The 27,039-nt window shown below is 36.1% G+C and overlaps 4 protein-coding genes across 5 annotated transcripts; 2 read left to right on the forward strand and 2 right to left on the reverse strand.

The window, feature by feature from the left end:
- Positions 1 to 138: 138 nt before the first annotated feature.
- LOC108994668 lies at positions 139 to 5,694 on the forward strand. The gene is made up of 11 exons (XM_018969977.2): positions 139 to 161; positions 836 to 1,062; positions 1,225 to 1,309; positions 1,424 to 1,471; positions 1,585 to 1,670; positions 2,447 to 2,537; positions 2,891 to 2,952; positions 3,324 to 3,592; positions 3,677 to 3,710; positions 3,791 to 3,922; positions 5,192 to 5,694. Exons 1-11 carry the CDS (start codon positions 139 to 141, stop codon positions 5,380 to 5,382), a joined length of 1,248 nt encoding a protein of 415 aa, XP_018825522.2. The 3' UTR covers positions 5,383 to 5,694.
- A 1,248-nt stretch (positions 5,695 to 6,942) lies between these two features.
- Positions 6,943 to 8,857, forward strand: LOC108994600 (ubiquitin-conjugating enzyme E2 20-like). The gene is made up of 6 exons (XM_018969877.2): positions 6,943 to 7,335; positions 7,681 to 7,708; positions 7,906 to 8,133; positions 8,257 to 8,320; positions 8,420 to 8,479; positions 8,595 to 8,857. Exons 1-6 carry the CDS (start codon positions 7,193 to 7,195, stop codon positions 8,639 to 8,641), a joined length of 570 nt encoding a protein of 189 aa, XP_018825422.1. The 5' UTR covers positions 6,943 to 7,192; the 3' UTR covers positions 8,642 to 8,857.
- Positions 8,858 to 9,811: 954 nt separating this feature from the next.
- LOC108994658 lies at positions 9,812 to 20,088 on the reverse strand. Of its 2 annotated transcripts, none has more exons than XM_018969959.2 (7): positions 19,892 to 20,088; positions 19,678 to 19,797; positions 14,389 to 14,835; positions 12,378 to 12,517; positions 12,160 to 12,280; positions 10,604 to 10,744; positions 9,812 to 10,164 (listed from the first exon to the last, which is right to left on the reverse strand). In XM_018969959.2, the coding sequence occupies exons 1-7, from the start codon at positions 19,979 to 19,981 to the stop codon at positions 10,081 to 10,083; spliced, it is 1,143 nt and encodes a 380-aa protein (XP_018825504.1). In that variant the 5' UTR covers positions 19,982 to 20,088; the 3' UTR covers positions 9,812 to 10,080. The 2 variants fall into 2 exon arrangements, with proteins under 2 accessions (XP_018825504.1, XP_018825505.1); XM_018969960.2 differs by having other exon boundaries at positions 19,678 to 19,794; positions 19,892 to 20,058.
- Positions 20,089 to 25,915: 5,827 nt separating this feature from the next.
- LOC108994610 (protein FAR-RED IMPAIRED RESPONSE 1-like) lies at positions 25,916 to 26,650 on the reverse strand. Its single transcript, XM_018969886.1, has 2 exons — positions 26,272 to 26,650; positions 25,916 to 26,229 (listed from the first exon to the last, which is right to left on the reverse strand). The coding sequence occupies exons 1-2, from the start codon at positions 26,648 to 26,650 to the stop codon at positions 25,916 to 25,918; spliced, it is 693 nt and encodes a 230-aa protein (XP_018825431.1).
- Positions 26,651 to 27,039: the final 389 nt, after the last annotated feature.

Here is a 27,039-nt window from a genome sequence, read left to right on the forward strand (position 1 = left end):
GATTCATTGAAAATCTAACAAAAAATGATGATGTCGAATTCCCTCCTAGATTGAATTATGTTTGCTTCATTGACAATCACATCTAGAGGTCCCTTCCACCAACTTCTCTGGAGCATGAGCCATGGCCACTCAGCTCCGATGACCGTTTTCGACTCCGACAGGTTTTTTTTTTTCCAAATTGTATATCCGCAATTAGTAATGCAAATACTAATTACGGGTTAATAAACCCATAAATTTCGTTTTGGTTTCAAACAATTTAAACCATAGAGTTTCAAAATACTACAATATGGACAAATCCCAAGCCCTATAGTTAGTTACTTCAGAATGATAGAAAATCCACTCTCAAGTTATTCTTAAGATCTCTGCAAACACTTTTACCCGAAGACAACATTGATATTTTTACGTATTTTCAAGCTGTTCTACAAGTTTTACCTTTCGGCCATGTTTGTTTTTTTTTTTTTTTTTTTTCGAAAGTTTCCCCAAATCAAATCCAAATACCTTTGAAATCTTAAAAAAAAAAAAAAAATCAATTTCAAAAAAAAAAAATATTTTTACTAATCAATGTAATCATCTGCCTAGGTCTTCATAAAAAACAATAATAAAAAAAAATCTCAAGAAAAACTTAACATTTTTCTTATCTATGTACATAATACCCCAATAAAAACATTTTTTCAATATTCTTTCTCATAATTCACAAAATTTTGATAACCAAACGTGAGAACCTTTCAAAAAGCATTGAAATTGAATTATTAGTTTAATTTCGAAACCGGATCTTGCAAACCGGGTCTGAAATGATAAACTCCTGAATCCGGATCTTAAAAGGGGGTCGATTCAGACCCGACCACTACCTTCGTTTAATTTCGAATTTGAAACCCCCAGAACGCTGTATCTCTCTGCCACTCGTTTTCAAGTTTGAAGCTCACAGACTTTCGAAAAAAAAAAGTTTGAAGCTCACTGAACGTCAAACCTCCATACTCTCTCTCTCTCTCTCTCTCTCTCTCTCTCTCTGTGAAACTCCACTTTCCTGCGTTTTGTCGGCTCACTCTTCCCCGCAGATACGGAGTAAGTAGTCTTATTCAGTTTACCATTTCGCTTTGAATTTCTAGGGTTTGTTTACCATTTCTCTATTACATTTGGCGAGAAAGTTCCCCAGTAAGTTACCGAAACCAAAAAGATGAACAATTTTCTTTCTTTCTTTTTTCTTTCTTTTCCCCCTTTCTCCAGTTTCTCGGCAGTCCAACAGGGTCACGGCTCCGATTGTATGTGAGATTTTGGGTCTCTGGGCGTTTGTTGGTTGCTGCAAATTCAGGTATTCTTATTTTTCTGTGAATTAAAGTTAATTTTTCTTTGATAGTTATTATTCCGCACGGAATTCAGTAATTCTTATCTGGATTTATAATTTCAAGAATACTTTTTTTGGCAGATGGAAGCTCTGTATTCGAAGCTTTACGATAAGTACACCAAACTCAAGGTATCTCATCTCTTTACTGTTCTTCTATTCCTTTGGTATTACTTAAATTATTTAATGTGACACTTTATTTTCTTAATGTACATTTATATTTCAATGATGCTATGTTTCGTCAGAGATTATTTTTTGCAGACGAAAAAATGGCCCGAGTTGGAGAAGCTTGGTAAAGATCAAGAAGTAAAGTTTGTGACTTATGTGAATGGTATCATTTTCCCATCTGTACTTCGTGTGTATTATGTCTACTTGTATGGATTTTTTTTTTCTTGTACGAGTCACCTCAAGTGTACTGGTGTGATTGTGCTGTGATATGTGGCAGCCGGGAGTTAAGAGTTTTTCTGATCTTTTTTAATTGTGTTTGAAATTAACTGAATTCAGATCCCTTATTTATGCTTGGTGCCTTGGAGTAGGGCTCAACCCGATCCCCGCAACGGGTTAAAGGCCCCTTTTGCCCAGCCCTAGCCTGCAGAGATCAATGTTTCAAAGATTTTTAGGAACATTTTTGTGGGCCCTTGGTTATTCAGGCCTGGTGGCTCTGTAAAAGCATAAATGAAAATCTCTGAGTAATATCATCAGTCGTCCATAAATCCCAACTACTTTTTTTTTTTTTATAAGCCATAAATCCCAACTACTTGGGATGGGCATACAGGCCTTTTCCATTAAATCACTTAGTTTGGAATCTCATCTCCCTGGAAATTGAACTTTATAACTGACATGGTTGTTTGAAACCGTTTCTAGTAGTGTTGTTCTTTTGCCCTTTAATTTGATCAATCTTTCAATAAAACTGTGCATTGCTCCTAAGTTTTCTGTTAACTTAGGGAATATTTTTTGAGCCAGACCTTGGTATTGGATTGAGCATAACAACCCTATATGAAGTGTAGTTTTTATTTTCACTCAAGCATAGAGAACCCTGCTAAGCTTAATTGGAGCTAATCATAGTTTTCATCAGTTTGACGCTTCTTTTTTCCTCACCTGTTGCAGCTGCAGAGGAGCTGATCCAACACTTGAAAAATGAAAATGACCAATTGCGTACTAAGGTTGATGACTTGAGAAGTGAAGTAGCCTCTATTAGGCATGCTTTTTTACCTTCCACTAACTTTTTGCTTTACTTAATATGGTTTTCCCCCCTCATTGTTGAGTACCACTTCAACTTTTGGTGGAGCCTTAATAACTGTAAACTTGGAGAAACTTGTGTATATATAATTATATATACACAAATTTTGGATGATTCCAGCTCTTTATAGTTGGGCTGAATATTACAGCAATTAAAGGTTTCAGAATTCAGATATAGATAACATAATATATTAGGCATACTGCAGACATTTGAATTTGCATTTACAATTATAGTTTGCTCATATTCAATTTTAAATATATTTAGTATGTGTGGCAATAACAGTCTAAAACATATGTTACATCCATTTTCAGGTCCACCAAAGATGAACAATTTTCTGAGTACCAAAAATGTTTAGTGGAAGAGAACCAGAAGAGTAAGACATACACATTGGTTAATTTATGCTGCTTGTTAACTCTTATACTATCTTACTAGCTCAGCGGTGTTAGTACCTGTATCATGGAATCTTCCCGTATAAATACGTTTATTTTTTCTTTTTTCCTCTCTATTTTGTTGTTATTTGGAACTTATATGGGTACTTCACCAAATTTAGCCAGTTAACCTGTTTGATATGTTCTACCAAAGTACCACTTTGATGTGACTAATTTGGAGAGTAATAAATATTTAGTTGTAAATCGTAATTGTTGGTAATTGGTAATGTCTTTGTTACATTACCAATCAATTCCCTCCTATTCTGCCAATGTTGGTCAATTACCTTCCATCATTGAGATGCTAAATTTATGGCAGATAAAGTTCTTTCTGAAGAAGTAGAGAAGCTTAGGAAGCTACAACAGGAGGAAATTGTTTGCACTCCGAAGGATGGCGGAAATGATAATGGACAACTAATCGTGCCTAGAGATGCACACGTTATATCAGAACGGTCCAATAGCTCATCAAGAAAACGTAGCAGGATGTTTGGCTCTGAGAATCAGGAGGATGATGCCATGCAAAGAGAATCTGAGAAAAACTCATCCAAGGAAACTGTGTCCAGTAGTGTTTTTGTAAATGTTCAGCAGGTATATAAGTTAATCATACATATTTTTGGGTAGCAATTATTGGTTTTATCCTTTTCTTCTGACCATTTTAGTGTACCCACTCAGCCGGAATGCTGTAGAAGAACTATTGATACATCAGGTTGGTGTTGGAAATGAATTCTCTGATATTTTCTTGGTGCTTTGTTATTGGTTTATTTTATGTACTACATTGTTTTTTAGGTGGTGGTCTGAATGAATGTGGCTCTGCATACTGCTTGTTTCAAGCTTTTGTTGAGTATTTGGTGGACATGAAACTATCTGCTGTTAATCAAACTGAAGGAATGTCCATTTCTGCCCTACATCAATCAAGTGGTAATTCATCAATCTGGAATTATATTTTTAGTTGTAGTTTAGCCAAAGCTATACAGGTACTCCAGAAGTCCATTTGGTACCTAAAGTTTTCATTTCGACAATCTAGTGGTCATGTTTTTAGATTTCATTGATTGTGGCACTTGCATCCACATCCAAAATGGTGTTATTCACGTGTTTTTCAAAGTTTTCAAGTTTGTTTTTCCAGATTTCATCTTACTTACTGAAAAGCGGAGTTAAATTTTTCTCAAGTTTATTTTCCACCCTAGGAACAACTTCACAAGTGGTATTACTGCTGCCCTGCTGGCAAATTGCACCGCCACTCTCTCACTTCCAACTATGTTCTCTGTTTATAATTAGACCCACCCTCGCTGCAACCATACCCATCCCTAACCTTTTGAAAGAGCCAAGATTGGAATTTTATCTTTTTGTTTAGCTTTATTTTTATTTGTTGGAGTTCAATTCTGTCTTTAGGGCTCCTTTTGCAATCTGAGATTAGAGGCAAACCTGCAAGTGTCTCTTTGATTAGTATCAAGATGAAGGATGAAACAAAATAAATAAAAATGGACAGCTTTACCGTTATAAATTCTTGTCTTATCCCCAAATTCCTGCATTAATACTCAACCCAACTTTCCCCAAGTCATCGATCTAAGAAGAAGACAAAGAAAAGAGGCAACAATGGCTCTGGGTCTCAACACAAGTCCCTAGGGGATGTGATTGAAATTCGTCTTTTCTTTGTTTGTATCACTGAGACACCCAAAGGGCCGGCCATATGCCAATTAAGAATTCTCAGATGCAAAATATGAAGTTTTCTTCTCCTTTCATTCTCTTCTTTCTTTTTTATTTTTACTTGGTTGTCAGGGTCGGGGCCTTAACTCTTCTTTTCAGCAAGTAATATTCTAGAAAAAAAATCGTTGATCTTGCAAAATAATTAGAGTTTTAAGTCGGGTGTATAATAAGATAAAACTTATGTTCAGAATAGTAATCGTCATATTGGTGTATCTATTTGTTATCTTATCATACCTGAGTCCTGCTTGGTTAGACCTCACAAAGGTTTGTTTGCTTGTCTAATTGAGCCTCTAAATTCTAAAACCTTCACAGTTTAAGTTTCTGCAGCAGATATTGGCATACACTGCTTTCTGGTCTGTCTGTTTCTCATAGGCAAATTATGCTTAATTTGGGTACTTAAGTGGAATTGAGTTTTGGCTTCAAGATTTCCATGGCTCAGTTACTGCATAATAAACACTACCTTTTTAATCATGGTTATGTCAGGGTACTCATTCAGTCTAACATGGATCGACAAGCCATCTGGAAAGGGAGCAGAACTTCTGTACCGTGTCTTATCATTGGGAACATTTGAGAGAATAGCACCAGAATGGATGAGGGAAGTCATTATCTTCAGCACAAGCATGTGTCCAATCTTCTTTGAAAGAGTATCCCGTGTTATCAAGCTGCATCACTAACGATCCTCTTCCCAAGTGCAGTTTAGGTTGCTGTTACTGTCAATCTGACTTTCTGCAAGTCTTTTGCAAATTGATGGCTGTGGCTCACTGGCTGTGGGTGTGGGAGCAGACGTTTTTATGGGCTAATCTAATTGTGTTGTACACTAGACCAGGGAACTAAGCGATTTGATATAAACTGAGAGATCTTCTAATGTAAATACTATGATGATCCGTGGATACCTTGATTAGCAGTATGATTTTCTTGAGTTAAAAAGAATTTAGAATGTATTCAGTGAGGTTTATGCAAGTTCTTTCTTTGTTGGGCTTCCACCAGAATATAACGGTTTTTTTCTGTATTATGTGGCATCCAAGGAAAATATTTTAGCCACAAAGGGATTATATAAAAGTAATCTTACAAACTGACGTGGTTTGATGTGGTTCGTCAAATTATAAAGTTATTTTTATTATTAAATAGATCTAACACATCATATAAAATCAGGTCGGTATGTGAGATTACTTTTGTATAATCTTTTTATGATTGTAGCACTCATGTTCCAAACCTCTAACTATTTCAAAAAAACAAAAACTCTAACTTGCACAGCACAAAATAATAACAAATTTCAACATCAACATCATCATGATAACCAACCATGAAGGAAGTTTGGCTTGAATAGAAGGATATGAAATATAAATCACTGTTTATATATTTATCATTTTTTAATCTTTTAAGACGGAGAGAAATAAATATATAAAGTACATCGTGCAATTTAATCTTTTGTTAATATTGAATGATCAATAAATTGAAATCATTTTATGTATCTCTCACCTTAAGTACAACAGCATCACAATATGATTTCAAGTGGTAATATTAACAAATTTCATGTCAATAAAAATTAAAAATTATTGTTACACCTTTCAAACATTGGTGTGGGGTGAGAAAGCAGTTGATATGGCAAAAAGGGTTTGGGATAAATTATAAAGAAATTAGTAATTCTATACACCATACTCACATCCTACTTTCATTTCATTATGTAAGATATGCCATATTTATTACTGTTGAATGATCTTTTATTTTTTATTTTTAAAATAAATATAAAGATTGATGGACAATGTTACTTCATCATAGTGGAATGAAAGTAGAATGATAATGTGGTATATAAAATTTTACTAAAAAAATCTTTAATATTAACATAGAAGTGGCATATGAAAAGTCTTATTGCAAGCGAGTTCGCGAACCGATGCAGATATGTAAGGTATTTGTTTAATAAAATGGTGTGAATTGAAGATGAAAATAATTTTCGTAAAATAGAAAGACCTTATTCTTTCTCTCAAAATTTTCCATCTTTTATTTTCCTTTCAATAAAAAAAGTCATCAGTATCGGTACGCAAAATCGCCAAATAGTTTGTACCTAGCAAGGCTATTAGCCGTAAGCCATACCCGCCGCAACGTTAAACTGAGAAAACTAGCCGTTGTAGTTGAAAATTCGTAAGTCCCGAGTCTACCCCTGCCATTGTTGTAACGTTCGAAACAAATTTGAATTCTCCGACCGGGCCTATAAGTCACCACTCTCCCACACCTTTTAGACCCCAAACCTTCAAGCCCCTACGCTCCCCAAATAGTCCTCTCTATCTCTGAAACAGTAAAAACTCTCTGTTTGTCTCTCTGTAATCAGTAGGAGAAGAAGAAGGGAAAACCCCAGTTCTTTCTCTTCTTCTTTCTTCTCTTTTCTTTCTCACTCGCTCTACAAAGCCCACTGTTTGGTTCTCAATCTCTCAGTGCCCCTCTGTTTTTATTTTGGAACCCAGCAAACGATAATAACAAGAAGGATCTATGGCGACAATTAATGGGTTCACTGAAAGTGCTCAAGGCTACCAAGACATTGGTATTAATACTACGGTGACCGCTGCAGCGGCCCCACCGAAACAGCCCCATCCTCCCGCAAAGAGTGTTGATTCCCAGTCTGTTCTCAAAAGGTAAATCTCCTTTTCTTTTATCACGCTGTTCCTGTGATGGTTGAAGATTGATATGATAGGCTAGATGGCTCCTTAAGGGTTTGGGTTCTTTTACTTTTATCTTTCTTTCGTTGTGAGTTTTTGAGTTCTTGAATTGGGTATTTGTTCCTGCGTTTGCATGGATATTGGGTTCATCTGCATGATCTTCTCGTCGGAAGGCTTCTTAGAAAGCTAGATAGGTTATTTAGGGTATTGATCTTTTATTTCTTTATTTTCTCTTATATTGATGGTGAATATTTGATCTTTCTTGGGGATTCTTGGGGATTTGTAGGGTCTCTAATTCGGTTTCCCGTGTTATTGAAACAGGTTGCAATCTGAATTAATGGCCTTAATGGTAAGAACCATGCCATAGTTTTTTCTTCAAGAATGGATTGTCTGTTTTCTTTAGTTACTGGGGACAAAACAATAACACGTTTTAAAACTTTCAGAATTCTCTTTAATCTCCCTCTTTTTCTAAGCGGCAATCTACAAATTATTCTGGTGATCCAGGGTTTTAAAATTAAGTTTCTTGGTTTATAACTTCAATTTTAGATGAGTGGTGAATCTGGGATTTCTGCCTTCCCTGAAGACGACAATATATTCTGCTGGAAAGGCACAATTACGGGAAGCAAAGATACAGTGTTTGAAGGAACAGAATACAAACTCTCCTTTTCGTTTCCTAATGACTACCCATTTAAGCCCCCAAAGGTCAAGTTCGAGACCGGCTGCTTCCATCCCAACGTTGATGTCTTTGGAAATATTTGCTTGGATATTCTTCAGGTACTTCTCTCTTCATCAGTTCTTTTTTTTTTTTGGTGGCTTCTTCCAGTCGTTAAGTTGAATTTTTCAAGCAGCTTTTTGGCCACCATTTTTCATGTAAGGTTGAATAATGTTTATGTGTAGGATAAATGGTCATCTGCTTATGATGTGAGAACCATCTTGTTATCCATCCAAAGTTTGCTTGGAGGTATTTATTTTCTCTTTTTGCTGTGTTTCAAGTAATAACCATTTTTTTTTTTCCAGTAAATCCGGCATTAATCTTTTTTCTTTCCTTTGTGAAATTCAGAACCAAACATTAGCTCACCTCTAAATACCCAAGCAGCACAGCTCTGGAGTAATCAAGAAGGTGATTACATATTTACTTTTCTTCCACATGCATAACTTGGTTCCTTCTTCCTTTGAAAAAAAAAAAACTTGTTAATGGAAATGTGTCTGACAAATGCTTCCTCTGTCTTTTACAGAATATAGGAAGATGGTGGAGAAGTTGTACAAGCCTCCAACTGCGTAGTTTCATGGGTTTTTGCAGTTTCACAGCCGAAGAGTTATATGAGCTTCTTTAATTAATGTTCTTTCTTTTTGGAAGATGAGACGGACTGAATTTTTTTCCCATCTTTTTTTTTTCTTCTTCCTGTGTGTTGTGTTACATTCTTTTCTTCTTTAATACTGTCGGAAAAGCATGGTCCTTTGTAATAAATGAACGTCAATTAGACAATTGTTGCTCTCTCTCTCTCTCTCTCTCTCTCTCATATTGTTAATCCAAATCAGCTAGTTTACTTTTGACAAAGCAAATATTCTCTGGATAGATGAATTTTTCCGGAACCATTTTTCGAATTTCTTCTCTTTTTCAATGGAATGTGCTTGGAAAAAAAAATGTCAGGCAAAATAATGAACATATTCAATTCTAGAGGAAAACTACAAGACTGTCCTAAAAATTTCTTTGAGAAGTTCATATTTGTGACTTTATTTTCCTTTTCATATCTTATTTTCTTCATAAACACAGGCTTTATGATATAACTGGCCGCTGCGGCAGTGATGAAGTGTTTGTTTGGATGAAGGTTGATATTGGCGGTGCAACTAGAAATTCTAAACAACTATCTCGTCTGAGTGCAATACCGTAGTTTTATGGTATATTTTCTCCTTTTGTGGGTTGGGGAAAACTTATGGCGTGACTGTTTGTGAAAATTGGACTGTAAACTAGCTTTAAAATTGTGTCAAACAATGGAATTGAATTGAGAATTCGTTTCATGGTGGGTTGAAAGTTCATTTGGACTTGTGATTGGTTTTAAGTTGGTACTTTCATGCTCCATTTGTGTGCTTGCTGAAATATAATGACCTGTATTGTTGGGTGGCTTACGGGCCACTTACGTGATCAACAATATCAGCAAGATCTCTAAAACATGATCAAAACATCTACTTCCCAGCAAGTAAACCATGTAATTTGGCATGGAATCCTTCCTAGATGAACCCAAGTGGATAAGTATTTTGTTGTCTAAATGGCGGCCAGAGACAAAAAAGACTCTCCCCCTGTTGAAAATGAGGGGGCTGGTCTCGAAAGAGTGGGGATTCTTCTTCACTTCTTTAAGCAGTTCATTGTGTAATTTGTGTGTTAACTGTAAATTGATACAAAATTATAAAATGTTCCCTTCCGAAAACTTGGGAGTGGTGCACCTTTCCTCCAGGAGGATAATTTTTGAGTAAAATAGGAACACAACGAACAGCAATTCAGAGTCGGCAATTATAGTCAGTGAATGGTCTATCAAAAGTCTTTTGCAAGTCAGCAAGTGAGAGAATAAGTAACTTTTTGCCTCAAAGGGAGAGAGAGAGAGTGTGTGCTTCAACACAAGTTAGATGATCATGGTGTCTCAGAGGATCCTGAATCCTGATCCACATGGAAAACCTACATATCAAATGTTAACACTTCCCATTGCAAATAAAAAGTTGGCATGACTAAGGTTTGGGTGATGTGAGCTGCCTCAGGTTGTACTTGGCCAATCCCTTGTACTGTTCAACAACCCCAATTAAGCACACGGTCTGACAAAATGAAAACAATAGGAAAAAATATTATCAAATTTATCATGGTCAATAAAGGCTTACTTAATAACAGACATCCAACAAGAAGTAAAAATGCTTTCACGTCAAAACTTGATAAATGATTTGTAAGTACAGGGTAGAAAGTGAAATGAAGTTGATGCTGAGTTAGAGAATTAGCATATTAATTTCTATAAGATTAACCCTTGGATCACTACTAAAGTTTCAGGGTACATGAAAGAAAAATGAATAAAGATGATATGAGATTTTAGAGAGAGAGAGAGAGAGAGTTCCTGTTCAAAGTAAACAAATGATTGAACGAGTAAAAATCCCAAAGTTCTCCGAAACTCTTACAGCTAGGGAGTGTCGTTATTTATCATGGAACAGGATCAACAAAATAAGATTCAAACTCAACCCAACAAGATGAGGAGAGTTTTCTTACCTTGATAATTTCAACTACAATGGTTTTGTCAGGATTGTTAAGATCAACTTTATGCGGTCCAGGAACGGATTTTGCAACTGCATTTATGATCTTCATCCTATCAATACCACTATTTGCACGAGCTTCAAACAGTACCGCAAACTGCATATAGAGAAGATACACTCCAAGTAAATACATAAAACAGGATTGTAGCTTGTATTGTCTGCTGTGGCCAAGGAATGTGATTTTTGCAAATGTATACAAGGATGCAAAATGGTCAAAAAGGCCTGGTGGTTCAATTGCTTAGTCCATTTCTTTTCCTTTGGTTTTGGAAGAGATGAAAAGGGTGAGCAGGGCAGCAGAAATAACTAGACCTGATCAATCTGAATTAAGACTGTGATCTTCATATACTTGTAAAAAAAAATAAGACTGATCTTCATCCGGTTACATACTCCTAAGTTAAAAACTGATAGATATAAAAGTATTTTACTCTCTTGTAGTTCCTAACTAGGTGTATACTTCCAGTGTACTTGAGCTATGCCCATTTTAATAACAATAAAATATACTCTTACTTATAAAAAATATATATATATTTTAAGTTCATCAAGTTTACATTAGATGCCATCTCTCATCCCAATAACACTTGCTTGAGTTCCCAGCTTAAAGACAAGGATTTGGTACGTTGATCCCTTTCTAAAAACTCAATGACACCAAATAGCGAAACAGCAAACCAACACCCCTTCTTTTCTCTGGCCAATGAAACAAAAGTGGATGGAATCATCAACTCATCCTAGATTTTCAGGCACCCAATAATCATAGAATCCTAGGATTTTACACAAAAATGCAAACACACACAATAGATATATACTGTAACGAGGAACCAGTGAAATGGAAGGTCAAGAATATCAAGATCATATTAATGCTGTGTCAGTCATTCTTCTTTCGTGAATGTGAATGACTAGATTGCAACAAATAAACAAATCACACCACAACAGTTTCCAAAAGCAAAACAAGTGGCAACAAACATATCAAACTGGATCTAGAACTTACAGCATGTCGTGTTACATGCCATCCCTAAGTATAAAATATCATGGTACTGAACCACAGTTTATGCAGAAACCCAACCCTCAATAACCTTAATCTAGAATTGTGAATTTGGTCAGGTGGGTTTGTCGCTGTGTATCAGTCCTAAGCTCAGACTGTGCCCAGAGTCACTTCAGTCTAAGTTTATCTATTTATGCGAGATCTCTCTTTAATTTTTCTTTCTTTTCTTTTCTTCTCTTTTCTTTTCCCATGGCACATTTTAAGTTCAAAGTCAAAACAACTAAAACCAACTTGCAAGCATTAATGACAAACTAGAAAACAACTCAGAAATCAGTGCACCTCTGGCTCTGGCTGTATTTATGAAAGAGTGTTTGTGAAAAACGATACATTTGAAAATCTTGGTTCACTCTTTTACAAAAATGTCCAACAAGGTGTTTCATGGAATAGTTATCCCTTGGCAGAATTAGAATCATTTGGAATCTGTTTATCAAAAGGTAAGATAAGGAATGGTAGAATTGATTAATAGTATTTACCTTCTGTGGGTTTTGAGTTTCCACTGGAAAATATTGTGCCACAAGAGGTTTTATTGCTCTTGAAATTTCCTCCTCTGAAGTATAGCATGCCACTTCAATAGGTAGCATCCTTAAGATGAACCTATAAGCCAAACAAGCATGTCAGCTAGATGGCACAAATGTGGAATTTATTCTGTCCATGTACTTTGTGTAGTTTAGCAGATAAGAAAGGAATGAACCTCGACATGTGTTTCTTTGTTGATGCCGCAGATGTCATTATGTGCTGCACAATATCTTTGGGACCAGGGTCTTCATCTATCTTCCGCATTTGAATGAAGACAACACCATTACATCCTGAATCAAGCTTGACAAAGCGCCTCTGCATAACAATTTGTCGTCAGTACAAGAGAAAAATAAAGTCAAAGACAAGCCCTTTGAGTAAGAACAAAATGAAAAATGCCAATTTGCCACCACCAGCAAGGCAGTTAAAGATTTGAACATATAATATACTCTTCAAGATGTGAGAACCTGCAAAGGGTGAATAAAAACTACAGATCACCAACAACTTGAAACCACCAACGGCGATAAAGTTGATTTTGCATAGTCCCAGCTGTTGTAAAGGGCAAGGAGTCACGAACATTTGTTAAAAAAATGAAAAACTATTGCTATAAAAACTCGGTAGACTGGCTACAGCAAGTCAGTCTATCATTATTTTGCATTCAAAGATTTGAAGAAAAATAACAAAACATCTCCCTCTCATTCAGACCCAAAAGACTACCACATAAGTTCTGAGTTGAGATGCCATAATGGTTTGATTTAGTCATGGCATTAAACTTTGTCTCCACCCTCTTTCCTTCTCTAGCCTATGGAATGTTTCCTATGTGAACCGAGCAAAGCATAGAAGCCCCCCTACCACTATCCCCATTTCAATAGAGGTGGTTTAATTACCATCAGTGATTGAAGGCCCTCTGAGATAAATTAGAGGGAAGCAGAATTGATACAACAATTTCTGATACCCAGTTCAGGAAACAGTGTGGATAAATGAAAGAGAAATTATATTTGCAATCGTGGAGTGCGTAAGCGCTGCGCAATCTATTTGAAAAAAGTGAGTAAATTCGGCACCCACTCTTTTTCAAAACGATTGCGCGGTGCTTACGCACTCTACGACTATATGTAGCATTACTCTAAATGAAAATATCCAATAAATCTTTACTTTTGGGGGGAATGTAAATCAGATTTTAAATTCTGCTTACCCAATTGATCCATTTGGAAATGTGGTTAAACTGTGATACTACTCTAATAATAATAATTATAATAATAAACTTTGATAATAAATAAATAGATGCATACAGCAGCATGAAATTGTATTTTTAGTCCATATAGACCAGAGACACGACATACAAGACATTGAAACATGTCGGTAGCAAACTTAATCAAATTTGCACTGCAGAAGAAATGGGTAGATGAGGCTAAAATGTGATACAACTCGAAAAATATCTTTTAGACAAAAACTTATATGCATACAGCAGCAAGAGATTGAAGCTTTTAGTCCAGACCAACCACGAACCCGAGACATCACATGTAAGACATTGAAACATCACACTAGCACTTTACAAAATTTGCACCCGTGGAAGAAATGATTAAAAGCACGAGCAACCAAAAATTATTAGCATAGTCTATACAGAAAATCTTATCAGCACATCACCTTATAAAAAAAGAGCGACTAGACTACAGAGATGGAAAAGATAAGGATACATGAACAAAAGCTAACCGACAAATAGGCTAAAGAACAATAATTAGAAGAACTGCCAGGAAAATTATTAAGCATGACAAAAATATTCAACAAAATGAAAAAAAAAAAAAAAAAGGTTAAAGAACAATTCTAGAAACCTTCAGGTATTGATGCAATTTCCATTTTTTTTTATATATATAGGTAATCAAGAAGTTTTATTCATAATAAAAGAAGGAAGTACACAAGATGTATGCATGAGAAGTACCTAACTAGAGTTTAAAATAGATGGTCATAAACATTAAGCCCATTAAAATCAATGAACCCCCCCCGGAGAACAAAATTTTTTTACCAATAAACAGAAATTTTATTGATGATAATAGGCATAGCCCAAGTACACGGAACATATACAAGAGCAACACCTATGCATGATTGTCTTTTGGTGCCATTGAATCTGATAAATTTAAAAATCAACTCAAACTAAAATCAATCGAGTTGCAAAGTTTAGCAGGCTAACTCACCTTATTCTTATCTCCCAACTCTTTGAGTTCAGCCTCAATTAGCCTATCAATGGACATCTCCTCCACTTTTTCATATATAACATGTTTCGATGCATCTGTTTCTAGACATTGTTTCTTTTTTGGGGGCTCCTCAGTTTCTTTTGGTTGATTCTCATGTTTGTCATCATCCGCCTCAATACCATTAGCTTTTTCTTCTGTCTGATTTTCATGATGCATGCCATCTTTTGTATGAGGATCAGGCTCCTCATTTATTGCATTTGGATGACTAGCTAAATCATTCTGAGAAGTATCTGATATAATCTGGCCTTCATCCTCCTCCTCTTCATCATCATCACCACTACTAGAAGACTCGGAATATGAGAACTTAATCTTCTTATTTAAAGGTTTATTGGGTAACTCAGCAAGCTTCACACCTGAATGCTTCCCATGGACTAGCTCTTCATAAAACTGAGATGAAAAACGAAAACCAAGAGGATAGTTAATTAACTCCACCTCATAGATAGAGGGAAGTGAGGGTTCAGAAATTTATATCCATCCCTATGCAAATAGCACCATCACACGCATACATGGCACATATGACAAACCTCATCACAAAGGTTCTCTTATGTTTTGTCATACTCCTAGTCCATGACACATAGACATTAATGCTACAAAGGAGCTTTATCTATAATTTTTCTCAAACTTCATACAAGAGAGAAAATTAAAAACCGAGGCAACAGAACTTTTAAAATCAGGCAGGAACCAGAAGTGGTGCATGAGACGCATACAATCACATCAACGTAATACTGCAACCCCAGGAGCAGAAAAAGGTAACTAATGGTGTAACATACGGGTCCTAAATTAGGATTTAGAATTAAGGTTATTATTATTATTATTATTATTATTATTATTATTATTATTATTATTATTATTATTTTCAGTAATGTTATTATTTTTTTAAGATCTGTTTTGAGATAGTGATTGTAGTTGAGTGGGATTCTTCCACCCTTCACGCCCATATGCCTCTCAGTGTTTATTTCCTAGTTGGAGTAGTTTCCTACTTTGTAGCCAAATTCAAGCTTCAAAACCCTAGCTTAAATCTTCTCTTTTTATTCACAGTATTCCTCCCTCACGTGAAGAACAACTACGGCTAGAACCCAGCAAAGTCAAAGTTTGATATACAGCAAACCAGCCCTCACAGCAACCACCTCGCAGGAAACCACCACAGAGCACGCTGACGGTAAGCCCTCCTTCCTCCACTGCGTGCATTGACCCATAAACCCCTCTGTCGTTTTCTCTCTCCACCGTGAATAATAAAAACAACCGTGTTGTTGCTCAGCCCACCGTTGACCACAAAGGATGTCGGACCACCACTGGGTAACCCAGAAATTGCCGGCCAGCCAAGTTCAGTCGGACCCCCACTATTCCGAGGGAGCCTCCAACTGCGCTGCCGTGACTAGCACCCAGATCCACCGCCACCCAGAGTCTTCTCTCGGTAACGCGCTACAACATGGGAACCAAGAAGCAGAGCTAAGAGGTAAGTAACATGCTCATAACTTCATGTGTGTGGTATATTATTTTGTCTTCTTTTATGAAAAAGTGAGGTTTACCATAACCTATGCTACACTAAGAGCCAGTTCAAGGTTAGTCCCTTTTCATGAACCCTTATGAATTTCGATGATACATGGTGAATGAATGAAACTCTGTCTACCATGCTGATATGGATTGTTGTTAGAATGGATGATACGTTATAATAACCACATGGATGCCATGTAAAATTCATATAAAGTTTAGATCATGTTATGCTATATCACATAAGATAAACAATAATATGCCATGTTATATGTTATACCATGCACGAGAGTATGTCATGTCATGTCATGTAAATTCACGAAGACAAATATGTTCACATGCAGTGTGGAAGCAAGTAAAGAAACAGATGAATAATAAATAAACTCTAAATGGGCCTCATGTTATGGGTTATGATGTGCGGTGCCACGGACTCGAGCGTGGTTCACTCTATTTTAAGTGATATCACGGACCCCAGCATGTATAACTACATGATATGACACGTTACACGGTGCCACAGACTCAAGCATGGTTCACCCTATTTTAAGGGATATCACAGACCCAAGCGTGTATCACTACATAATATGACACATTACACGGTGCCACGGACTCAAGCATGGTTCACCCTATTTTTAGTGATAACACAGACTCAGGCATGTATCACTACATGATATGATACGTTACACGGTGTCACAGACTCAAGCGTGGTTCACTCTATTTTTAAAGTGATATCACGGACCCAAGCGTGTATCACTACATGATATGACACATTGCACAGTGCCATAGACCCAAGCGTGGTTCACCTCATGTTACGGTATGTATTTACAGTCAACGACAATTGGACCGATGCTCACAAATAATAATGACCACTAAATAAGTGAAAGACAAGATGAACAAATCATGCAAGAGTAATAGGAAATACATAGGGTCAGTCACTCATGCATCATGCTACATGAAATTCCATGATTTTGTTAATTCCGCATATGTTACGAAACATTGAAGTTTTTGCTAAAGCTAAATTTTTAAGTTACATTATGATATGCTATTACTAAGTCCTCAACTCATTTGTTCTTTTTATGTTTTAATGTCTTAGATGTTGATTGCGTGGAGACAGAGTTGGAAGGCCAGGAGTAGATTAGTTTCAGAGACTTAGACTGGAATAAGTGTTAATTCCACAAGGATTTAGTTTATGATTAAAATGTTTGAATAAGTGATCACCACATAGAACTAGTTATGCCTTTTCATTATGTTTCAGCTTTATGTTATGAAAGACTGTTATGTTAAGTTAGTTGATGATTCAATAAATGAGGTATTTTCATAACTTCGAATCTCTTTACCGGGCATTATGTTATGAATGTACGTAACTCTCCTACCCTACAGGAAGGGGTGTTACAAAAGGCCTCTTCCGACTGGAACATTCATCAACATTTTGTTTAGATTGAATATTCAAAGTGTAGTTCATCAAAACAAGAGAAGAAATAACCCAAAGAAAACATAAATAATGTTCCTTTATCTAATTTGTTACTTATAACGGAACAAAAATCCTAGATACATTTCATAAAAATAGGGCCAATGAGATGCGGTTAATAATCTCTACAAGGTTATTAGGTCATTCACTCCAAAGCATCTCAACTTTGGGGATAAATATAGCCTCTCCACTTTGGAGATACTATAACCAACTGGAATTCACTACGTTTTCATTAATAGTTTCCGCTCAAACCTTATAAAGCAATGATAAATTTTAAGCATAGAATCTTTTTTTCTATAAGTAATTTTAAGCATAGAATCTAAAAGGAGCTTAGAAGAATAAACATCTTATAAGCTTTGATGGGGAGCATCTACCTAATTTTATCTTTCCTTTTGGGTTAAAGTGTCAGTTTATTGCGAAAAGAAAAGCATTTGATCATAAAAAGGATAGCATTTGCATAGATGGACAGCTTCTAGCTGAATTTTTTTTTTTTTTTCAGGTAAGTAACTCCTGGGTGGAATGCGAATCACATATAAATGCAAAGACTCAATGAGTGAAGAATAGCCACATGGTATGAACCAGAGCGTTGATCTGAAGGAATTTTTCCACAAGATGGTTCTCAGTTATGTGCTCCACAAAATGGTTTCAATGCACAAGGGAAGGATTGACCAGGTGCTCCACCATCTCATTTTGATTCTTTCCAATGCACTGCCAACCAATACTCAAAAGAACAAACAAACTCGGTCCCCTGCTAGCTCATGATTCGGGAAATTTAGGGTACCTCCAGGCTTATAGAAAATTATGGTGCCTGTAGAATTCTGACTCTAAAGGAAAGATGATTGAGAATCTCACTATCCTTTCCAAAGAACAGTGCAGAGTGAGTTGTGAGAAAATACGTGGTTCTCGTGGATTAGTTATTTTTTCTGAAGTTTGTCCATTTGAAAGTGCTAGCCCTAATCAGACAAAATTAAGGATGCCCAAAAGAGTTAATCCCATGCTGTTCATGAGAGGGTGGCACAATCGGCCAGGGACCACATCTCATGAAGTGTCACTGAGTTTCAAATGTCCCTTGTGCCAAACTCACTCATCTAAAAACAAAATGCAGTTTGTGTGAACATTAGAGGAAAGAAGCGAGAGGGAGGAGGGGAAAGAGGCCAATGGACAGATACCAAGTCATGTAGAAACATTGAACAGTTCCTAGGAAATGTAGCAACTGAAGCAGAAAATGCTTCCATCAAGTTTAACACTTTACGACTGACAAATGCCTTCAAACTATCATAGTTCATATCAGGCCTGCTACTTGGTATGCATGTACAAAAAATAACCAACCGATACAAGGATGCAGTGAAACGAAAGCAAGGGTTAAAAGTATATACGTTGACGAGAAGGCATTTAAAAATAACAAATTAATTACAAGCTGATAATCCCAAATAAATAGTTAAAGCATGTTATAAGGAAAACACGTCATAAATTGAAGGTAGGGAAAGAACGAGAGCACCAAAAGAATAAGGCTAAGCTACTGCGAAAAGATTTTTTTTCCTAAGCAAGTAAGTACCAAGGCAAGTTGAAGGTGGTTGAAAGTATGAATGATTCAATTTAATTCGAGGTGCTAGATGGGAATGCTCTAGTAATTTTTTTATTTGATTTTTATACACCAGGTTTAGATAACAGGCCCCATATTGCCAAGATGCTGCGGGATGTGAACCCCCACCCCCCCCCGGGGCGGCAGGTGGTGGGGTGGAAATTTGCACATATCTTAAATTCCCAATTTTAAAGTTAAATTTGTTCCAGTTTTTCAAATATTCAGCCATATTCGCACATGTTTAAATAGATTCCCTAAATTATTGGACCATATATTCCACTTAAATAAAGAAAAAAAAAAAACAAATTGCCAACCGAATTAGGCCAATTTTTTTTTCCCTTTTAATCTTGTTTAACTTCACCTCCAATAACTTTCATGTTGCAAAAAGTAACTTGGCCAAATATCAATCTAATTCAATCCCAGACTTCTGTCAATACTAAGGAGACTTTAATGTAAGTTCATAAATGATGGGGAAAAAAACCTTTGGAACCCGGAAGAGGAAGCATGAAGACACAGACGTTAATAACAAACAAACGCATGCCCACAAAGAATTTAAAGATTAAAGATCAAACTTTTATTTTTCAAAAAACCAAAAAATTTGAAAATAACATATCATTCAAGACAGCAATAAGAAACTAAAAGCTAATATACAGAGAGAGAGAGAGAGAGAGAGAGAGAGAGAAGGATATACAGAGTCAATAACGTTGACGGCTTCATGAGAGGCCTGGCTTTCCCGGCCTCCGTCACAGGTAATGAAGAATCCTTGTACTCCTGGCCGCAATGGGTACGAACCCTTCCTCTTCACTGGCTTCTGGAACACATAGAAAAATCATTGTATATGAAACCAAGTTCACAGAAACTACACAGTTAATATCAGAGAGAGGGAGAGGGAGAGAGAGAGAGACGTTGTGGGGAAGATAGCGCTGCTTTCTCTTCTTGCCCTTGATGGCGTTGTTGCCATCACCGTTCGACTTCGACTTGGTGTCCGCTGTCATTGAGAGAGAGAGAGCAAACTAGTTTAGAACTTGGAGGGTTCCTAATTCCATTTACGGTTCTGCTCGCTTCATTTTTCTTTCCTTTTTTTTTTTTTTTGTCTAAAACTTTCAAAATTACGAATTATGAGTGATAAGTATAAAAATGACGAGAGTTGTGTTGTACAAAAGCTTCATATCCTTACATACCACTTAAATATATGTGATTTTATTTTTTTATTTTTATATTTCATATTGAATTAAAATATGAAATATGAGGATAAAAAGTAAAATCATATATTTTTTTAAGTGGTGTGCAAGGTCTGAAGCTTATATTTAGAATTTTTCAAATGACAATGCTAGAGCTACTGCTTAGGGCTATTGCTGGGAGCTCCGGCTGGTTTTAGCATGTGTTTTTTTATATATTTTTTAAGTTATTTTTTATATAAATTTTTTTAATATTTTATAAAAATAAAATAAATTTAAAATATCATTAAAAAATATTTTCTTAATCAAAAGTAAAAAAAATAATATTAAAAAATATTTCTTTAATCATGAAGTAAATTTTATTTTACTTCGTGATTAAGGAAATATTTTTTAATGATATTATGAAATTTTTTTATTTTTTTTAAATATTTAAAATTGTTAAAAAATTTATATAAAAAAAAAAGAATTAAAATAAATAAATATAAAAACATGCTAGAGCCCAACGGGAGTCCCAGCGATAGCTCTAACATTATTCTTATTAAAAATGGGAAAAAAACAGTATAGGTTCTTTTCCAAGGCTTGAAGAATAATTAAGGATAGTTTTAGCCTTTATGGCTAACCGAATTAAGAATAATGAGATTCATCATTAGTAGTGTAACTAATTCAATTTGATCTAGTTTTGAGCAAAATTTGGATTTGAATTGGTATATATCAATTTTGCATTTTCAATAACCGATTATGCACTGGTTACCTTCTTAAACCAGTACTTTCAATTTCACAGGTTCTGGTCCGGTTTTAATATACTATTAATATATATAATATAATATTAGTATAACTATAATATTATACGAGAAATTCTAGACGCAACTGCCCGCGTGTCCCCGTTGCGGCCTCGGCGCCTATGTGGCATAAGTGTTAAACGCGTCGTTTGGTATCTCGGTATCTCTTAGTACTTTCGTTCAACATTTGTCTTCCCCCGCGTAAGTAATTGTTTTCTCGCTCATCTTTGTTTTCTCTCGTCCCACACATGATTTCTAACCCTAACCCTAATCTATTCCTTCTTGTTTTCTCTCAACTCTATTCTACTCTCAATCCCTAACACTAACCAACATCTAACCCAAACAAATCAAGGTTCACCCTTGAGGCCGCGAGGAACCCTGTTCCTTGGATCGACGAACCTGCGAACCCACATGAAGCCATCATCTCCATCCCCGTTGTCGTCACCCCTGAGGCCGCGGCGGGACACGAACCCACACGAAACCGTCGTCTCCATCCCCATCTTCGTCACGCCTGAGGCCGCGGCGAGACACGAATCCTCACGAAGCCGTCGTCTCCATCCCCTTCGTCGTCACCCCTGAGGCCGCGGTGGGACACGAACCCACACGAAGCCGTCGTCTCCATCCCCATCGTCTTCACCCCTGAGGCCGCAAGAGTGACGAACCCCCCAGGTTTTGTTCAGATTTTTGCTTTTAGTTTTGCTCTCATCAATTAAATTTGTGCTTCTGATTTTGATTACTTGATTAATTGATTTGAAGATTTTGGTTTGAGTTAATTCGGTTTATTTATCTTGTTTGGGGTAGATTTTTGCTTTTAGTTTTGCTCTCATCAGTTAAATTTGTGCTTTTGATTTTGATTAATTGATTTGGAGATTTTGGTTAGAGTTGATTCGGTTTATTTATCTTGTTTGGGACAAATTTTTGCTTTTAGTTTTGCTCTCATCAATTAAATTTTTGCTTCTGATTTTGATTACTTCATTAATTGATTTGGAGATTTTGGTTGGAGTTGATTCGGTTTATTTATCTTATTTGGGGTAGATTTTTGCTTTTAGTTTTGCTCTCATCAGTTAAATTTGTGCTTCTGATTTTGATTAATTGATTAATTCATTTGGAGATTTTGGTTGGAGTTGATTCGGTTTATTTATCTTTCTTGGGGCAGATTTTTGCATTTAGTTTTGCTCTCATTAGTTAAATTTGTGCTTCTGATTTTGATTGCTTCATTAATTGATTTGGAGATTTTGGTTGGAGTTGATTCGGTTTATTTATCTTGTTTGGGGTAGATTTTTACTTTTAGTTTTGCTCTCATCAGTTAAATTTGTACTTCTGATTTTGATTCCTTCATTAATTGATTTCGAGATTTTGGTTGGAATTGATTCGGTTTATTTATATTGTTTGAGGTAGATTTTTGCTTTTAGTTTTGCTCTCATCAGTTAAATTTGTGCTTCTGATTTTGATTGCTTCATTAATTGATTTGGAGATTTTGGTTGGAGTTGATTCGGTTTATTTATCTTGTTCGGGACAGATTTTTGCTTTTAGTTTTGCTCTCATCAATTAAATTTGTGCTTCAGATTTTGATTACTTGATTAGTTGATTTGGAGATTTTGGTTGGAGTTGATTCGGTTTTATGGGGGTTCATCTTAGAATGTCATCATCATCTTCATCAATATCTTATTCATCTTTTTCCAAACGTACTTTGGGAAAACCATTGTGTTTCTGTGAGCTCGAAGCCACATTGAAATGGTCAACTATTGCAAAAAATCCTAGACGACCCTTCTTAGGGTGTTCAAAGTACAATACCCAGGTAAGTACATTATTTGTTGCCTAAAACATTTTTTATATATAATCATTTAATATGATGTACAATTCATACATTTCTAATATATGCATGAAATGAGCAGGGCTTACCATACTGTAAGTTTTTCAAGTGGCTGGATAGTAATGAAGTGACTGAGCTGTAAGTTCAAGAAAGAATGCATGAACTGTTAAAGAAAGAGAAAGAGGTCGAGAAGATACTCGAGCTTCTAGAAAAGAGGGAGATTGAGCTGCGTAAGATAGTCAATCGCCTCGAGAGGGTGCAGATGGTACTATCCAAAAAAAGCGACGAGGTTATGCAAAAGGAGTTGGTGCTTAATGCACAAGAAACTAAAATATCGCATTTAGGCACGCTACTTCGGATTTATTGTTGTTTTACATTTGTACATGTATTTTACTTATTGTTATATAAGTAATTTGGAATTGTTGTTAGTAGTTCTACGTTTAGGTATTGGACTTGTACATTTGTTTTATAATTGTACACCGCAACTTGTATGAACCAATTGTACATTTGTTATATAGACTACTTCACCGAATACATGGATTCAAGAGGCTATAAATGCATCATGTCATAATAACCTTTCTCGGTAATTAATTACTTAAGGAATTTTACTCAGCCACAAAATGCAAATGATAAGGTGCCGCATGCTGCCGCATGGAAGATATATGGTGTTCACATATCATATTATATATTTGCCCACAAACATAGTATATGGAAGGACAGAATGTCACCATGCAGACCCCATTGTCTCTTTAGGTACAATATAATATATATTTCCCAATAACATTCGACCACATCCCAGATTGCAATGCATCTTTTCATATGAATTTCAACCCTGTAAGCATAAGGAAAATAAGGGGGGAAAAAAGCAGACCAATGCACCAAATAAGTTGGGACATCTATATGTTAGACTTGGAACAATCTACCGGATTCAATTTGTTACATCAGTAATTACACAACTTTCATATAAAGAAAAACAAACAAAAGACCTGCCATCCTCATGGTACATGCAACAGAAAAATTGTGAAGAATGATGAGAAGAAAAGTTTATAATTTTCAATTAAAAGGAAAGTACACCTGACTATAGTTACAAAGGATTTCCTGACCCAACCTAATTAAAACATGAGCCCTGCTTCTTCAACTAAACAAAACTCAAAATACATAAGCTAGGTTCATACATGCCAAACACAACCATCACTGCATGCAAGCAGATCGCAACTAAAAGTATTATGTCATCGTTTTACATCTTAAATTAAAACAATATTACCAGGGTATCTTATGTAGGTAATAACGTAAAATACACAATCATTCACAATCCAACGTCACAACAAAGTCCATCAAATACACAAAATAAGTCTCATTCACAACAAATTTATGTGTACCATTCAGTAAACAAAAGACCCTGCGCAATACATTCAACACATAAAAAAGTTTAACTGGGAACCCATCATTGCAATGATTGTAATCTATCCAACCCAAATTGTATCTATAAATAATAAACAACAAATATATTATTTGTGTACAACGATATTAGTATTAAACTCGAAAAAAATTTATAAACCACTTACGCTTTCTTGACTCTGCATCACTATTTCTTGGGGTTGGGTTCCATTAATGTCTATAGCCACGCTTTCTCTTTCTGGAACAGCCTGTTGCAAATCAAACATAAATATATTGCCACAAATAATGGAAATTAGCAATAAATATAAACTTATTAATATACCATCTCAGAAAGGCCAAATAAATTTATGCGTACTTCCACGACAGGTGTATATCCTCTATCCAAGACTTGGGTATCTCCTCCATCCCGCTAATAATTATTTAACAAAAAAAAATACATTAAATGTAAAATACGTCAATAAAATACATTAAATATAAATATAAAGCGGATATTAAAATATATGCACCTCTTTACGCTTCCCCTTTGCTAGTAGTTTCTTCGTCTTTGTTTTACCTTTCCGCATGTCTATCTCCATCCTAGATGCTCTCCTCAGAGATGGAGGTCTGCCTTTGCCTCGCACAACACGTGGATTGCGTACTTCCCCAGAACCACCGACCATAGTGTCCTTTGTCGTACTATTAACATTGGAACCAATTTGAGTCATCGATGGAGGTTCTTGATTGGCACGATACAAATCAATCATTGCATATAACTTAGTTCTCGCATCCTCAGTGTGCTCTCTCGAACCGGCTGTATGAGTAATCATCTGATAACAGATATTTAAAAGACTTGAATATCTATTAGAATCTGTCTGTTGTTCCCCTCCATCGTAGCAGCTATGGATTAATGTGTATCGCCTTTCAATATCCTTCCTCCATCGATCTAAAATTTACATTTCTGGTAAAAATTTAATATCGTTACACCTGAATAAGACCAAAATATGCCGACACAATATCCATCTCATATTAAATAATCCACAACAGCACTTTGCAACTGCATCTTCCTCACTAAAGTCCACAAAATGGGTAACCAGCTTAGTGAACTCTTCCAAACAAACTTCATCATCTACCATATATGTTTTTACTGCACCATCACTTTTATGTAACTTCGGATTCAAGTCAATGATGTCGTTGACTTGTTGCTGAACTTCCTTAAATTTAGCATTCGTGTACAACTCTTGAAACTTCTTTTCAATCGGAGATCTAGATATGCAGGAGATTGTGACATTAAATGACTGGAAGTCTACAAGATTTTCATTCTCAATCTTTTTTTTTCACCGCGTTATCAAATTGGTCTACAAACTCCTTCAAGTTTGTCCTAGAATGAACATAACCATCAAAAAATACATTTATGCTCTCGCTTCGCTGCGTTGTACTCACTCCAGCCCAAAAACAATCCTTCAGAAATGCCGGTACCCAATGTTCACGCTCAACATATAGGCTTTGTAACCACGCATTCTCATTCAAGTTGTAAGTGTTAATTAACTGATCCCAACATTTCTCAAACTCATCAACAAGTTGGGTGTCATATATACATTTCATCAATGCATTTTTCATCCCAGTTTTGTACGAACCATATGAGCCAAGCTTCTCGGGGACTTTCTTTAGTATATGCCAAAGGCAAAATCTATGCCGGGGTTTTGGGAAAACAATTGCGATTGCATTTTTCATCGCTCTATCCTGATCAGTGATAATAGCCTTGGGAGCGATACCATCCATGCATTACAACCATATCTCGAATAACCACACCAAGGTCTCGGTATCCTCACTCGAAATCAGGCCTGCTCCCAACAAAATTGATTGTCCATGGTAGTTTATACCAACAAATGGTGCAAATGGCATCTCATATCGATTCGTTAAGTATGTGGTGTCGAATGTGACCACACCACCAAAATCTTGGTACGATGCTCTACTACGGGGGTCTGCCCAGAAGACGTTCTTTAACCTCCCCTCATCATCTATATCCATCATATAAAAGAACCCAGGATTTTTGTACTGCATCCGTAAAAAGTAATCTCGGAGCGCTCCAGCACCACCTGTGTCAAGTCATAAATGTCTTATCTTGTCAATATAATTACGATGATCCTTTTCCAAGAATAGAAGGTTCTCTAATCCTCCCGTGCCAACAACAAGAGATCCGTAACTCTTATTCGTTCGGATGCCAACCAAATCATTTGTATCGAGGACCCTTTTTACGGCATCATTAATTTCTCTATTACATCGGAAGAAGCGAGATTTCTTTGGACTGAGGTCGTGGTTATGGATATTATGTACTATCATCAACCGAAGCACACCATCTTGCCTTAAGGCATTAATCTTTGCCTTACATTCAGTTTTTCCTGTCGGACGTGAGTTGGCAACAATCAATGTCCTATTCCGGGCCTTCCCACCGCGGGCACAAGCAAGAGTGACATATCTAACAGACTCATCTTCTCCCCTCTCCGTCCATTTTGTCATCACCTCAAACCCGCATTTCTTACCATATTCCTTATAATAACTTAATAAATCTTCAAATGAATTAAACTTCATTCCTGACTTTGACTCCTCAATTGTATCATCATTATCTACTTGGACATTCTGAGATTTCTCAGCACTGCCATCATCAGGTTCTGTAGGACTTGGTCTATCCTCAGTACATTCTTCAGCTCTAGGAGATCCACATGGCGCTTTAGTTTCCCCACCATCAGGTCTATTATCCTCTTAACCAACTATTCTGCTTGTTGCGGAGCTTGTATTGCTGATACGAGTCAGAGATTCCATGATATGTTGAAATGGGTAACCATCATTCTACAATAAACACAAAAAGCATGCAATTAAACTCCTACAAAGAAGCCAACTTATGTTTT

This window comes from Juglans regia, chromosome 14, assembly GCF_001411555.2.
Source record: "Juglans regia cultivar Chandler chromosome 14, Walnut 2.0, whole genome shotgun sequence".
NCBI lineage: Eukaryota > Viridiplantae > Streptophyta > Magnoliopsida > Fagales > Juglandaceae > Juglans > Juglans regia.